This window comes from Triticum urartu, chromosome 2 (genome assembly GCF_003073215.2).
Source record: "Triticum urartu cultivar G1812 chromosome 2, Tu2.1, whole genome shotgun sequence".
NCBI lineage: Eukaryota > Viridiplantae > Streptophyta > Magnoliopsida > Poales > Poaceae > Triticum > Triticum urartu.
In genome coordinates this window covers 49,495,052-49,511,729 of record NC_053023.1, presented here as the reverse complement: position 1 = coordinate 49,511,729, position 16,678 = coordinate 49,495,052, and the positions used below count along the sequence as shown (strand labels likewise).

At 48.8% G+C, this 16,678-nt stretch overlaps 2 protein-coding genes across 2 annotated transcripts; both read left to right on the top strand.

Annotated features, from left to right (window-relative positions):
- The first annotated feature begins 4,485 nt into the window (after positions 1–4,485).
- On the top strand, positions 4,486–10,253 carry LOC125535616 (probable cellulose synthase A catalytic subunit 8 [UDP-forming]). The gene is made up of 14 exons (XM_048698677.1): positions 4,486–4,773; positions 4,865–5,057; positions 5,440–5,690; positions 5,788–5,887; positions 5,983–6,172; positions 6,393–6,659; positions 6,755–7,100; positions 7,184–7,321; positions 7,456–7,581; positions 7,667–7,879; positions 8,045–8,300; positions 8,433–8,635; positions 8,902–9,252; positions 9,341–10,253. Exons 1-14 carry the CDS (start codon positions 4,750–4,752, stop codon positions 9,923–9,925), a joined length of 3,243 nt encoding a protein of 1,080 aa, XP_048554634.1. The 5' UTR covers positions 4,486–4,749; the 3' UTR covers positions 9,926–10,253.
- A 3,978-nt stretch (positions 10,254–14,231) lies between these two features.
- On the top strand, positions 14,232–15,338 carry LOC125535617 (fruit protein pKIWI502). Its single transcript, XM_048698678.1, has one exon. It carries the CDS (start codon positions 14,316–14,318, stop codon positions 15,186–15,188), a length of 873 nt encoding a protein of 290 aa, XP_048554635.1. The 5' UTR covers positions 14,232–14,315; the 3' UTR covers positions 15,189–15,338.
- Positions 15,339–16,678: the final 1,340 nt, after the last annotated feature.

Genomic DNA, 16,678 nt, shown 5'->3' with positions numbered 1-16,678 from the left:
CATCCAGGTCCGTAGACCACCTAGCGATGACTACAAGCACTGAAGCGAGCCGAAGGCGCGCCACTGTCATCGCCCCTCCTTCGCCGGAGTTGGGCACAACTTGTTGTAGTAGACAGTTGGGAAGTCGTCGTGCTAAAGCCCCATAGGACCAGCGCACCAGAACAGCAACCGCCGCCGATGAAGGATAACGTAGATCGAAATGATCCAATCCGAAGACACACGAACATAGACGAAAAACAACCAGATCCGAGCAAATCCACCGAGGATAGATCCGCCGGAGACACACCTCCACACGCCCACCAACGATGCTAGACACACCACTGGAACGGGGGCTAGGCGGGGAGACCTTTATTCCATCTTCAGGGAGCCGCCGCCGTCTCGTCTTCCTGAGCAGGACAGAAACCCTAACAAATATGAAAGGAACGACTAACAACGGAGCCCTCTCGCCGGCCCTTACGAGGATCCACCTCGCCTCCATGGCCCTAGGGCCACCGGAGACGAGGCAGACCTGCGGCGAGCCGGCGAGAGGCACAAACCCTAGCTTTTTTGGTGGAGGAGGAGGAGGCGGCTGCGACCCTTGGGCTAACTCTTTACTAGGTGCAGTGGTAGCTAATTAGCATGCTGTCGCCATAAAAATACTGATTAGTTTGGTCCGTTAAGGCATTGCCATCGCCTACACTCATCGAGATTATGAGAGGCATTGATGAAGATCTCTTGGCACAATTTAGGCCGTATTAAGAATAGTTCTGTCAACCTCAAAAAAAAAGCGTATGCTGATGCGCTATTCAAAGAAAGAATGGACTGTCTAACTAGAACAAGTTTGTTAGTTAGTCTGTCGGTGCCACGGCCGGGATTTTAATGGAAATTTTTCTTTATGGATGTAGAATATTCTAACTTATGTTGACACCATCAACATTAGCTGCTAATTCTAAAACTTCAAAATTATCACCCTGCAAGCCAACGAGTTGATTCACTATTTGTCCTCTCCGTCGATTTCATTTCCATGAGGGCTTTAGGAAAAAATCTTTTCCTTGGTTACGTTTCAATAGACCTTTTTTTTGCTGCCACAGATTACTACTCCCTCCGTTCCAAATTACTCGTCGTGGTTTTAGTTCAAATTTGAACTAAAACCAGGACGAGTAATTTGGAACAGAGGGAGTAGTTTATAAAATGTTGATTGCCATGTTAGTTGTGAAGGCTTACCACCCTAATATGCATGCACACACTATAATAACTAATTGATACCCCACACATTTTGCGGGAATCGGTTGCAATATATCAATGAGATTTGGTTGCACTAAACATGGATATTTGGATCAATAACATATGAACTAATTGTATATGATTATTGTATATTTGAAAAATACGTATTAAATGTATGTAGCATGATATAATGCATGTTATGGTGAGCCTATGATCATGTGACATGTGTGCATATTGAGATAAATATAAGTAGTGGCGATTCAACTAACTGGAAAAAAAACTCCCAAGCATGTCGAGATGGGGCATTTGATGATGCGGCATGTTTGGTGAGATGGCATGTGTCCATATTGAGATAAATAAAAGCAGTGTGGATCAAGTACTTAGATATACATGATTCATTGCAATGAGATGCAGCTGACAGAGTGACTATCGAAGTTTTATCAACAAGAGATGGGATTAGTGCATAAAAGTACCATCATGCAAGTTTTACATTAGTGAAGGTTGACGTTTGGGGAACTTGGTAACCAAGTGGTTATAATTTGTATATGACCTGGTAAAGTAATTAAGTCTAGTCAACGGTGGATCCGGGATTTGAAGTTACCCAGGGCGGGCTTATAAAAAACAAATTTTCTAAGCCATGATGCAATCAAATAAGACAATCGACAAAATTGATTAGCCAATCAGTATTCATTCTGGCAAGACGATCAGCAAAATTAATATTTCAAAGTAATTTCATTCTCAAGAACTATCCAAAAGATATACAACATAACAGAAGATTCATATGAAGTCCGCTTCATCTTTTTGTGTTCCTATAACATCAAATTTTGTAATTAATTTTGAGTATTCAACTTTCAAAAATTAGGAATTAAAGAACATGAGAGGAGAGGATCAGGGGAGAGTGAAAGAACCTGTAAGAGCATATGCAATCGGGCGCCTCAAACCCTCCTCAAACGCCCGGGCGGCCCGCCCGGTCACTGAATTGTCACGATTTTTTTACGTAGACGGCCCCCTCAAATGGGCCTCCAACGCCGGGGCTGATCGGCACCCCTCATATCCAGCCCAAATATGGGGACGCCCGGGCACGCCCGCCACGTCAGACTGGCGAAGGGGTCCTAGCCAGAAACGACCGGAAACCTGGCGGTCCGAAATTCGTCTCCTCCGTTGGACCGGTGGCGCTGCGTGGGGCAGCTTCAGCGCGCCGCATAGTGCCTAGCCATGCTATTTAAGTCGGCCGGCGACACCAAAACCCTACCATCTATCCATATTTTCCTCTGCCTGTCCACCGCCGCCGTCATTTTCCGCTCCACCTGTCCGCCTAGTAGCGCCGCCGGGTGAGGCGCGAGCCATTTCTGACGCCAGAGCGCCAGCTCGAGCTCCTTGAGCAAATTCGGACTAGGCGCGAAGTCCGGATCACCGCGGGGCTGCCTCCGAATGCAGTGGATCTGGACGAGGAGGAGAGGATGTGGGGGACGCTGGCGACGCGGATCTGCAGACGAAGCAACAGGCCATCCTCGATTCGCTCCGGTCCAAGTCGGCTGCGGAAGCCAGACACCGTCGCCGGCAGGAGATGAAAGCGCAGCAGGCTGCGGAGGAGGCGGAGATGCTCGCCTACATGGATGAGGTCGAGCAGGAGGAGGATGAGCAGGAGCCCTCCTCCTCGCCCGTCCAGCCGACGCCCGGCACCGTCGTCGTGGACATATTCGACAGCGAAGAGTAGCTAGCTAGTACATAGTATGTAGTACGTGAGATTTCTTTTGCATGCTTTGTATGAATTTAGGGGTTAAAATATGAGAGAGCCGGATGCAAAGTGACTAATTTAAGGCGTAACCGATCACTGTCCGCTGACACACACGGTTGCGTCCATGGACATTTAAGGGCCGGATTTGCAAAGTCGGTACATGCTTTAACTTACTCGGTGTGTTGACAGAAACACGTGGACTCCCTTTCTCATTCTCCATTGAGCGAGTTGGGAAGGCCGAATTGTACAGAAATAATGGCCCCATGTTAGTCACCTTCGGTTGGGCCTTACTCATTGGCTCATCTCACAACTTGCAAGCGATTTGTTATCTTCTATTCCCTCCGTCTCATAATGTAAGACGTTTTTTGATACTGCAGTAGTGTTAAAAAACGTCTTACATTATGAGACAGAAGAAGTAGTCTTCTAACTGGTAACTTCCTTTGTCTAGAAAAAAAGCTGGTAACTTCCTTTTGACTAAACGTCTGAACCTGTGTAGGTTTACAAAATTTACTTGGGGCGGCCTACCCTGCATGCCCCCACGCTGGATCCGCCCTTGAGTCTAGTTTGAAAGATCTCATTATGATGATAACAAACGAATGGTGAAAGCAAAGCAGATAATCAACTTGGTTAACCGTTTTGAGAGGTTCTATATACATTGGTCTCTTTATGTTATTGGATGCAAGCATGCATCTACTCAAGTGTAAGAGAACACATTGTAGTCTTGTCCAATTTTGAGTTGGAGCAGAGAGTCCAAGTTTTATCTTCCGTGGGCTTTTGAGCCCGAAAGCCATGACGGGCGAGAAGACACGGCATGTTTTTGAGTAACATGTCGTGTTTCTATCGAGGTACAACCATATGTGATGACTTCAGCGATCTTGGGTAGACGCTGCGGGAGTTGTGTGCATGTGATGATGTGCAACTGCGCATGCATATATACATTTACATATTATATGACGTGGCCTACAAAGGGAATATAAGCACGGCGAATAAGAGAATGGGCAAAAAAGGAGAAAGGGGAAGGTGCCCGGCTAGTTAGTGTGGCCGACGGCGCTGTGGAGTCGGAGAATTGCACAGTGTTACCCTTTGGCTTGTATTAAATTTGATATCTTCTGATCTTCATTTATTTTGTCTAAAAGTCCCACGACCCTTTGGCTTGAACCAGGATGAATGAATTGTTGGCGGTTGTGGTTCCTTTTCTGAATGAAAAAATGGTACCGGGGGTTCCACCCCTCTTATTTCCACGGCCCTTCATGTGCTCTTCATGTGCCGGCTTGTGATGTTTTAACCGTGTATCACTTCCACCGTCAGCTTGATTGCATAGGAGTAGTACTCCCTCCGCCCGGACGGAGGGAGTAGTTGAGAAACAATCACACATTTTCCGTGCGCACCGCAGGTCCGCACCAACCAGAGGCAGATCCTCCCCTCCCACGCCAGGGATTCCCGTCTGTCGGTCACCGACGGTGCTCACTCGCTGCCACCCTGGCCCCTCCCCGCCTTTCTTCCACCTCCCGCCTCGCTGGCCGGGAGAGAAAAATATTTATCGTCAGGATAGCCAAAACGAACGCGGAGATCCTTGGCTAATGGCCGATTAATCAATCAGTCAGTCGCCCATGGAAACCGACAGCGCAACCACCTCACCATTGGCCTGTCCTTTTCCCTCCCGTCCCCTCCCCCCCTCCGTTAGTTGAGCGGGCGCCCCTCGCCACCACCACTACTAGTAGCAGCGGCACTCCCGCTGCCATCCCCACTGCCCCCCGAACCCCGCTCCAGCTCTGTCGTCGGTGCGGGTTGGATCGCTCTGCCGCGCCATGGACGGCGACGCGGACGCCCTGGTGAGTCCCCCGCGGATCTTTTTCAAGAACCTCTCTTTGCATTCCGCGGGCCGGATCTGTGGTTTGACCGCGTCTCGTTTGTTGTCTGCAGAAGTCCGGGAGGCACGGGGCCGGGGACGTGTGCCAGATCTGCGCCGACGGCCTGGGCACCACGGTGGACGGCGACGTCTTCACCGCCTGCGACGTCTGCCGCTTCCCGGTCTGCCGCCCCTGCTACGAGCACGAGCGCAAGGACGGCACCCAGGCCTGCCTCCAGTGCAAGACCAAGTACAAGCGCCACAGAGGTAACGCCCGCCATCCAATCCCCCACGGACGGATCTCTCTCTCTCTCTCTCTCTCTCTCTCTCTCTCTCTCGCCGCCTGCAATTCGAGCACAATTGAGCTGAGCGCACCCGACAAGTTTATACTAGTTAGGAACATCCAAAATGGGGATCCCCTTTTGTAGATCTTGCCACACCATTCTTGTCGTGAGCTAGTACTAAAGGTCGGACGGTTCCCTTTAGTAGATCTTACACCATTCTTATAATTTGTCTGCCTGGGTGAATTGTAGCTGTGGAGAACCAGTATATGAAGCCCAATTTTGGACCTCACCTCCTAGTCATTGACTGCAATTTAGTGTTGAAACATCTTGTCGAGTCTATGCTGAGCCGTGTATGGCTTCTTCAGGGAGCCCAGCGATCCGCGGGGAGGAAGGCGACGACACTGATGCCGATGATGGCAGTGACTTCAACTACCCTGCATCTGGCACTGAGGACCAGAAGCAGAAGATTGCTGACAGGATGCGCAGCTGGCGCATGAACACCGGGGGCAGTGGCAATGTTGGCCACCCCAAGTATGACAGTGGCGAGATCGGCCTCTCCAAGTATGACAGTGGAGAGATCCCTAGGGGATACGTCCCTTCAGTCACCAACAGCCAGGTTGGTGCTAAAGAGTTCTTTTTAATAGGTTTTGACGAGAATATCCGGTTTATGCGCTATTGCTCAGTTTATTGAGTTGGATTTTGCTTGCTTGCAGATGTCAGGAGAAATCCCTGGAGCTTCGCCTGATCATCACATGATGTCCCCTACGGGGAACATCAGCAGACGTGCTCCGTTTCCCTATGTGAATCATTCACGTATGTTTGTTTCTTGACATGATCTCTCGTGTTCCATTTTGCAACACTCATTTGAGATGTGAATATAACGATTATTGTTTCGTGCTCCTTGCCAGCAAATCCGTCAAGGGAGTTCTCCGGCAGTATTGGGAATGTTGCCTGGAAAGAGAGAGTTGATGGCTGGAAAATGAAGCAGGACAAGGGTGCGATTCCCATGACTAATGGGACAAGCATTGCTCCCTCTGAAGGTCGGGCAGCTACTGACATCGATGCATCTACTGAATACAACATGGAAGACGCTTTACTGTGAGTTCCAACACCCTCCTCTTCACATTCATATCTTACAACAGCATCTGCTGTTTGTCAGTTCCAAACCTGATTGAAGCTATGAGTTAGGAGAATGCCTTTATACTTGCACAGCTACTACTAAGCCTTTCTTTTTTGTGAATATTGGCCAATGTTCTTTTCATTATAATGTTCTAGCCTACTGTCTTGCAGCACTAATTTTATTCGATCTAAATTACAGGAATGATGAAACTCGCCAGCCTCTATCTAGAAAAGTCCCCATTGCTTCCTCCAAAATAAATCCCTACAGAATGGTCATTGTTCTGCGGTTGGTTGTTCTAAGCATCTTCCTGCACTACCGTCTCACAAATCCTGTGCGTAATGCATACCCACTGTGGCTTTTATCTGTTATATGTGAGATTTGGTTTGCTTTATCCTGGATACTGGATCAGTTCCCGAAGTGGTTTCCAATCAACCGGGAGACCTACCTTGATAGACTGGCTTTAAGGTGATCTTCTTAACAGTTCTTCTGTCCTTAGTTGAAGCAGAGACTTTGTTTATTAACTATTCCTGATGTTGCTACCATTTCATTTCTGTTAACAGGTATGACCGAGAAGGTGAACCGTCTCAGTTGGCTGCTGTTGACATATTTGTCAGTACAGTCGACCCCTTGAAGGAGCCACCTATCGTCACTGCCAACACTGTGCTATCCATTCTTGCTGTTGATTATCCCGTGGACAAGGTCTCTTGCTATGTATCTGATGACGGAGCTTCAATGCTGACTTTTGACGCATTGGCTGAGACTTCAGAGTTTGCTAGGAAATGGGTACCATTTGTGAAGAAGTATGACATTGAACCCAGAGCTCCCGAGTTTTACTTTTGCCAGAAAATTGATTACCTGAAAGACAAAGTCCAGCCTTCATTTGTTAAAGACCGCCGGGCCATGAAGGTGTGTTTGCTTTGTAAACATATAGGTATTGATTTCATATTTTCTGATCCTATGCTAACGTGTCTCACAAAAAACTGTTGTAGAGAGAATATGAAGAATTTAAAATCAGGATAAATGCCCTAGTTTCTAAGGCATTGAAAGTCCCCGAGGAAGGATGGATCATGCAAGATGGCACACCATGGCCAGGAAACAATACCAGGGATCATCCTGGAATGATTCAGGTTAGAGTATTTCCAATATAGACTACTATTACTGAATTGAAAGCTAGACAGGTCTGGTTATCTAGCTATTTTTTTGTATTCTACTATTTAGAAAGTTCATTGCTCGGCTAACTCCTCTTTCTGACCATTCTCAGGTTTTCCTTGGTCACAGTGGTGGCCTTGATACTGAGGGTAATGAGCTCCCCCGTTTAGTTTATGTGTCTCGTGAAAAGCGTCCTGGGTTCCAGCACCACAAGAAGGCTGGTGCCATGAATGCCCTTGTGAGTAGTTAATACTCTTACTGAAGTTAAATTATCTAATTAATTCCATTTGATGGTTCTAATGTCATATCAATTTTTTCCACAGGTTCGTGTCTCAGCTGTCCTTACTAATGGACAATACATGTTGAATCTTGATTGTGATCACTACATCAACAACAGCAAGGCTGTCCGAGAAGCTATGTGCTTCCTAATGGATCCAAACCTAGGTCCGCAAGTCTGTTATGTGCAGTTCCCACAAAGGTTTGATGGGATTGATAGGAATGATCGATATGCAAACAGGAACACTGTCTTTTTTGATGTAAGTTCGCAGTTCTCTCCTGAATTCACTGGTTTCAAGTAATCAATAGCGTAACATGTGATGCTCCTTTGGATACTTAATAAGTGATGCTAACATTCTAAGATTGGTCGATGGACTGGTTTTAAAATTTCTAACCATGTCCAATTATTTTTGGGCTTGCTGCAGATTAACTTGAGGGGCCTTGACGGCATTCAAGGACCAGTTTATGTGGGAACTGGTTGTGTTTTCAACAGAACAGCTATCTATGGTTATGAGCCCCCAATTAAGGCGAAGAAGCCAGGTTTCTTGGCATCACTATGTGGGGGCAAGAAGAAGGCAAGCAAGTCAAAGAAAAGGAGCTCAGATAAGAAAAAGTCGAACAAGCATGTGGACAGTTCAGTTCCAGTATTCAATCTCGAAGACATAGAGGAGGGTGTTGAAGGTACCATCTTTATTTTCTTGCATCTTCCACTGCCCAATTCCTTATACTTTGGTCATCCGCAGCAGTTATTGTACATTTCTGGAGTTTTAACCAACATGTAAGAGTATTAACATGTCAGTCAACATGTGGCAGGTGCTGGGTTTGATGATGAGAAATCAGTTCTCATGTCTCAAATGAGCTTAGAGAAGAGATTTGGCCAGTCAGCAGCATTTGTTGCCTCCACTCTGATGGAATATGGTGGTGTTCCTCAGTCCTCCACTCCAGAATCTCTTTTGAAAGAAGCTATCCATGTCATAAGTTGTGGCTATGAGGACAAGTCTGAATGGGGAACTGAGGTAACATAACAATCATTCCAATAATGTTCATTCATCTTTTCTATTACAATAAAATAGAAGTGAGGTACAGTATGCAAAATTGTGGATGCAACTAGTGTTTTTGTTTCTTTGCTCTGGAGAAACAAAAATATGTTAATACTATTTTGCACAAGTTCATAATACACTTTATACTGGCTATTTTTGTTACGAATTGCAAATGATATGTCTCAGTTGGGATGAGTAAGGCCAGTTCCTGGTTAACTGTAACGAGGTTGTTCTGATTGCAGATTGGTTGGATCTATGGATCTGTCACAGAAGATATTCTTACTGGATTCAAGATGCACGCAAGAGGCTGGCGTTCAGTCTATTGCATGCCCAAGCGCCCAGCTTTCAAGGGATCTGCCCCCATCAATCTTTCAGATCGTCTGAACCAAGTGCTGCGGTGGGCTCTCGGTTCTGTTGAAATTCTTTTCAGCCGGCATTGCCCCTTATGGTATGGCTACGGAGGGCGCCTCAAGTTCCTGGAGAGATTCGCTTACATCAACACCACCATTTACCCACTAACCTCTCTCCCGCTTCTAGTCTATTGTATATTGCCTGCTATCTGTCTGCTCACTGGAAAGTTCATCATGCCAGAGGTAAACATTGGTTGCATACATCTTTTATACATTCAGTTGAAAGAGGTTGCAGCAACAAAACTGACCATATTCATTTCTTGGAATGCAGATTAGCAACTTGGCCAGTATCTGGTTCATTGCGCTCTTCCTTTCAATTTTCGCCACTGGTATCCTTGAGATGAGGTGGAGTGGTGTTGGCATTGACGAGTGGTGGAGGAATGAACAGTTCTGGGTCATTGGAGGTATCTCTGCACATCTGTTTGCCGTCTTTCAGGGTCTTCTGAAGGTGCTTGCCGGTATCGACACCAACTTCACTGTCACCTCAAAGGCTAATGACGAAGAAGGCGACTTTGCTGAGCTCTACATGTTCAAGTGGACGACGCTTCTCATCCCTCCGACGACCATTTTGATCATTAACATGGTTGGTGTCGTTGCTGGCACCTCCTACGCCATCAACAGTGGTTACCAATCATGGGGGCCGCTCTTTGGGAAGCTCTTCTTTGCCTTCTGGGTGATTGTTCACTTATACCCATTCCTCAAGGGTCTTATGGGCAGGCAAAACCGCACACCGACGATTGTCATCGTCTGGGCTGTCCTCCTCGCTTCTATCTTCTCCTTGCTGTGGGTTCGTGTTGATCCATTCACTACCCGTCTCGCTGGCCCAAATATCCAAACCTGTGGCATCAACTGCTAGGAAAGTGGGAGTTTGTAGAGCCAGAAAATATAACAGTGATCGAGCAACAACCCGCGGAGCCAGAGAATATTTATGTTGGGGTTGTGAATTACTACGTTTGAGAAAGTTGTCAAAATTGAGAAAACACATTTGTAAATAGATGTAATAGACCATCTACCGTTTTCATGAGGTTAAGCTCTTCTTTTTTTGGAACACAGGAATCTCATTGGTAAACCTATAGGAATTTTCCTATGAGGCACTTTGGATTGTAGGAATGGACCTATGAAATGTTGTATTTATTATTTATATAAATTATTCCTGTCCTTCACATTTTGGAGGAGTTTTTAAATATGAGGTCAAACCTCATGGTGAAATTTCTTTGGCAAGTCCAAGAGTTTTTCTTTCCCTTCCCCTCTCTCCATGTAAGAAACCATTTTCTGCAAAATTGTTGTAGTGCATCCAAACAGCAACTTTGTGGAATTCCAACAGTTTCTGTTTATGCAGAAATCGGCAACACAAGACAGTGAACTCATGTACTTCTTTTACCTATTCCTATGTTTTCGTTTTTTGCACTCCAAACGGCATACTGAGTTTAACCATAGTGAAATGACCAAAATTTTATTGCATAGTTTATTTTCTCTCTGTGTAGAAGTTGTCGGTCATCAGGTACTCAAATATCTTGTTTGGATTTAGAAGCCATTTGTGGCCCCATACCTTCCAAAATACATAGCATATTGGGTTCGTTAGGATAAGCATTTGACCAACAATTATTATGCCAAAGTATTTATAGCACAAAAGTTACATATTGATAGAGTAGTAGTTACAGCTTGGCTCTACTTACGTCCAGAAAAACACAATGCACTAAGGGTGCCAATTTCAACTTTATACCTCAAAATTATGGTGCTTCTTTAAATTCTACACATCTTTTTCTCGGAGTTGTAGATGTCACCCAAACGTTTCTAAAGTATGTTCTTTTTTTCTTTGGAAAAACTTTCAATCTATTCATCTTCAATCATGACAATACAACGAACACTAGAAATAAAAATTACATCCATATTCGTAGACCATCTAGCGACGACTACAAGCACCCGTCATTAATCCTCCATCGCCGGAGTCGGGCACAACTTGTTGTAGTAGACAGTCGGAAAGTCGTCGTGCTAAGACCCCATAGGACCAACCACCAGAATAGCAACCGCCGCCGATGAAGAATAACGTAGGTTGGAAGGATTCAACCCGAAGACACACGTACGTTGACGAACAACGACGAGATCCGAGCAAATCCACCAAAGATAGATCCGTCGGAGACACACCTCCACACGCCCACCAACGATGCTAGATGCACCGCCGAAACGGGGGCTAGGCGGGGAGACCTTTATTCCATCTTCAGAGAGCCGCCACCATCTCGCCTTCCTGAGCAGGACACAAACCCTAACAAGACAGGAAAAAACGACTGAAAACGAAGCCCTCCCGCCGGCCCTTGGCAGGATCCACCGCGCCTCCATGGCCCTAGGGCCACCGAAGACGAGGCGGACCTGCGTCGGTGCCGGCGAAAGGCAGAAACCCTAGCTTTCTTTCTTGGAGGAGGAGGAGGAGGAGCGATTATGACATTCGCTGCTCCAGTATGTGCCGCTAAAGTATGTTCTCGATGAAGAGAAAGGTCTAATTTTAGTCCTTCGGCTAATCGAAAATTATGGTGCTTCTTGGAAGGACATGATCACAGAATTCATAATCAAATGTTACACACACTGCTCAGTACCTTGATTTTATAGAACAGACTCTATGATTTTTCCCTTAAAAAAATCCTCTATGATTTCATTGATCATAAAAATCAATACAAAGATTTTTTTTTGAGGGTTAGGCCAAAATTTATTCATCGAAGTCCACAGAGGGTGGGATACAAGTTGTGTCATGGGGCTGGCCCAATCACACATGTCGACTCGAGGCAAGATTAAGGGAAAACCAAGCTAATCTATGTGCCTTGTAGTTGTTGGCACGACCTTCAAAAATAGTTTTACACGAAAAGGATAGAGATCTAGTCATGACTTCGTTGGTGATAGCTGCATAATTGCACAAAGTACCCTGGTTGATGTCCTGGATCACTTGCTTGGAATCGCTGGCTACTACAAATTGATTAACTTGGAGACCTTCAGCTAGACAAAGTGCCTCACGGCATGCAATCATTTCCATTGTCGCCGGATCGTCCACTCCAGAAATCACAATAGCTGAACTACCCAAATAATTACCTTCATTATCTCGGCACACCGCTGCTGCCGATCCTCTTCTACCCCTTCTGATTCCAGCATCAACGTTGAACTTTACATATTGAGGAGGTGGGGCTCGTGGTCGCTTCGCTGCACTTTTTGCTGAAGGTGGCCGAGAGCATCTCCAGCCGCGCCCCCAGAAAGGCTTCATCAGGCGTTTTTTTTGCGCCGGCGTTGAAAAATCGGTCCAGTCGCGTCTCCAGGAGTCCGATTTTTGCCGGTCTGGGCCGAATTTAGCGCGGGCGGACTCAGGCCGAACCCGCCACGCTGGGGGGGCGCTCGGGGACACCGGGGCGAGCGGTTTTGGCGCAAAAGAGCCGTGGACCCGCCGCGTCAGCGACACCGCGCGTCTTCTTCCCCGAACGCCTGGTTTCCCGCGGGGAATCAATGGCAAGGCTGCCGCCGGTCAGCCTTACCAGTGATTCCTCACGAGCGGCGCGTTCACGGGGCGGCGCGCCGACGCCTTCCCTTCCTCGCACGCGTACACACGGGGCGGCGCCGCTATATAAGCCGGTGGCCTCCCTCTCCTTTGGCTACACCAGCCACACCAGCCCTAGCCCGCCCTCTACCTCTCCCGAGCGCCGACGCCGAGCCCTGCCTCTCCCGAGCGGCGCCGCCGAGCCCTCACTCTCCCTCCCTCCCTCTTCCGATGGCCGAGCGATTCCCCAACGATGAGGCCGCGGCCAACGGCTTCGGCCGCCGATCGCTCCGCGAATAGGAGTCTTGGCTCCTGTTCCAGGCGAACATCTCGGCGCCGCGGACATGCGCGTCGGGCCAACGGGGTGGAGACTCAGCAACGGGGAAGTGCCCATTCCCCTGTTGCCCGACGCTGTGGCGAAACCGGGCTACTTCGTCGACGAGGTCGACGTCGTGCGCGCCTCCCTCACCGCCGCCCAGCTCGCCCTCCCCGAGTACGCCGCCGACAACACAGCGGTGTGGACGGCGTACTTCCAGCGCCGGCAGCAGCAGAGGCTGGCGTCCACCAACGGCGCGCCGGTGGTGGCCGGACCGAAGAACAACGACGGACGCCGCCTGTGGTGGGGTGTCCCCGGCCGGACCCTCGAGGGCGGCAACGACCTGCCGTTGGCATACCCCCCGGCGAGGGCGGCTGCCACGGTCACGACTCACCGCCGACGCGACGGGCAATGGTTGCCCAGGAGGTTCGGCGCCTCCTCTTCTTCCTCCTCCTCCCGCTCTTCCTCACACTCGTCCGGTGCTCCGGCGCTGCTCGACGTCAAGGCCGAGGCCGCGGCGGAGACGCCGCTTGGCCGGCGCACTCGCAGCGCCGGCATCGTCATCAATGAGGGCGGCCGGCGCGCCCCCTCGTCGGCTCCTCCGCGCTTCGTCAAGCCCAAGACGGAGCCGAGCCTGGCGCCGTTGAAGACAGAGCCGGGCCTCCCCGCGGTGAAGACGGAGCACGGCGCCGACGTCGAGCTCAACGACGACGCGGCCCTAGAATGGGCGCGCGCGGACTCCCTGAAGATGGCGAGGGAGCGCTAGTGCGCCGCCCTGCGGCGATTCGCGTAGCGCCACCGGGGTCGCGACGAGGGAGGAATCGTCGTCATCGAGGACAGCGACGACGCCGTCGCGCCGCCGCCACCAGCCCGCATAGGCGACGCCGGTAAGGGGTCCACCAGGGACGGTCGCGTCAAGGAGGAGAAGCCGGACAACGACGACTACTACTCAGCTTTTAGCCAGTTCTTTTTTTAATTATATATGTAATAAAAACCCGCTTTTTAAATGTAATATATGCCGAACTTCGCCGAACTTTGAACTTTGCAACATATTTAAATTTTTTTGACCGTGCCTAGGGACGACCCTGGAACCGGCGGCTGGAGACCAACTCGACCTCAGACCGAGTTTTTGCGTCGGCTCACCCCAGGAGGCGATTTTAGAGGCCCCTGTGAGGCCAACGGCTGGAGATGCTCTGAGCCGCTACATGTTGGACACGCCGGCTCTCCCCTGGCAAATGGGATAGTGGGATTTTATTGATCATGGGCCGCGCGCACCTAACCTGACAGCACCGGGCCCACCCAAGCCCGACCCCCACCTTCATCCCAAGAGCCACGGTCTCCTCTCCTCTCCTAATCGCCACCCGATCCCCACGGTCTCCTACTTTCTCGGCGCCTTCGGAGCCCCGACCCTCCGCCATGGCCACGGCCGCCACCATCTCCGCCACGCCCCTCGCCCCCCTCCCCTCCTCCCGGCATGCCTTCGCCAGCCCCAAAATGCTGCGCTCGCTCCCCTTCCTCCGGCGCCGCCTGCCCTCCCTGGCGGCCGCCGCGGTCAAGCAGGACGCGGCGGTCTGGAACGCGGCCCCCGTCGCCTCCATCGGCGCGGCCAGCGCCGACGGCTCGCTCTTCCACCTGCGCGTAGACCTCTCCGACGCCGCCGACCTCGCGTCCTCCTTCACCGCGCCGGGGCAGTACCTCCTGGTCCGCGTCCCCGGGGAGGACGACCTCAAGCCGGCCTTCATGGCCATCGCGTCGCCGCCGGGGGGAGGCGCTTTCGAGTTCCTCGTCAAGGCCGTGCCCGGCGCCACCGCGGAGAAGCTCTGCGGCCTCCGCGACGGGGACGTGGTGGAGCTCGGCGCAATCATGGGGAAGGGGTTCCCGGTCGAGAGGGTGACCCCGGCGGACGCCGCGGAGACGCTGCTCCTCTTCGCCACCGGGACCGGGATCAGCCCGATCCGCTCGCTCATCGAGTTCGGCTTCGCGGCCAAGCAGAGAGCTGACGTGAGGCTCTACTATGGCGCCAGGAATCTGGAAACAATGGCGTATCAGGAGAGATTTGCAGAGTGGGAGTCATCTGGGCTCAAGATAGTGCCGGTCCTGTCACGGCCAGATGATGGCTGGAAAGGTGAAAGGGGTTATGTTCAGCGTGCGTTCTTGGAAGCCAAGAACATTGCCAATCCTGCTTCCACTGGGGCTGTGCTATGCGGGCAAAGCCAAATGATCGAGGAGGTCACCTCGGCCCTTACAGCAGATGGCGTATCACAGGATAAAATCTTGAAGAACTTCTAGAGCACAGATCTCCTGAATGTAACTCATGCTTCTTTGGTTGAGCCGTACCGCCTTCCTGCTTGTATTAGAATTTCTGTAATTTGATTCATCGATACTTCTCAACACAAGATACGAGTAGATATACATGTCATCAGAGTTTGTTTTGCTCCATTTCCGCTGTGTGCCACCTCTGGGAGATGATAAGATCTGACCTTCAAGGGGCTGCTTAGTTTTATAGCTCGCATTGTTTTTCCTACATTGCCTCTTAGTTTCTGTAGATGGTTTTTGTTACTCTGGTAATACCAGTTTCTTTTACATAGAACATATTTTCTCCCTTGACAAAGCATAAATAACTTGCTAGCTTTTCCCTGCTGCATCTGTATGTTACCTGAAAGTATTTTCATCGATCTTGCATAGTTTGTTTGTATGTATTATTTTTCTTGCATACCTATGAGACACACATTTATGTCTCATAGTTTAGCTCCATGTGATTTCTGACCATGGACTTGCTGTTTGTTAGTGTTCCAATATTGCTTGCTTCTCTTTGTACTGCAGTTTATTTTGGTAAGTTGGTATAGCTCCATTAGGAAGAATTTAGCATGGCTAGGCATGTGCAGCATCATAACTATTTTCAACACAATGGATGATAGATATACATGATATCAGAGTGCTTTTGCTCCAATTCGGCTGTGTTCTCCCCCTAGGAGATTATAAGATCTAACCTTCCAGGGGGGCTGCGTAATTTCATAGCCCGCATCGTTTTTTATTTCATTGCGTCGTAGTTTATTCCATAGATGGTGTTTGTTACTCTGATTATATCAGTTTGTTTTTCATCAAACGTATTTTTTCCCTAACAAGCCATAAATAAATCGGTAGCTTTTCCATGATGCATATGTATGTCACCTGAAAATACGTTTATCCATCTTGTATAATTTATTATTGTACATATTGTTTTGCTTAAATAAACAGGAGACATTTATGTCTCATAGGCTCCATGTGATTTCTGACCATGGACTTCATGTTTGTTAGTGTTCCAATATTGCTTCTCTTTGTACTGCAATTTATTTTTTTAAATAAGTACAGCTGCATTAGGAAGAATTGGGCATATGGCAAGGCATGTACAGCTTATGAACATGCTGTTATAATATTTATTTAATTAGTCTCCAGGTTGCCAGTGTTGCTTAAAATGACATGGGTTCGTTCACTAACCAAGTTAATGTCGCAAATATCTCAGATAGTGGTTCTGCTGGTATCATGGCTTTACCTGAAGATTCCCATATTAGAGCAAACACAGAAGGAAATGCCATGGCAATCTGTTCAAGTTCGAACTTTCTGAAGCAACAGTGACGCCAAATGCAGAAGAAACTGGGAAAAACAAGGATTTACTGACCGTTGGAAGGTGATTGTGTAATGAGGTAAATCTCAAGAATCGCCTCCATATCATATCAGTCAGAACAAATATGTAATCATGTCTGAATTTGACATACAAGTGTTTGCCTTTTACAAGCTGG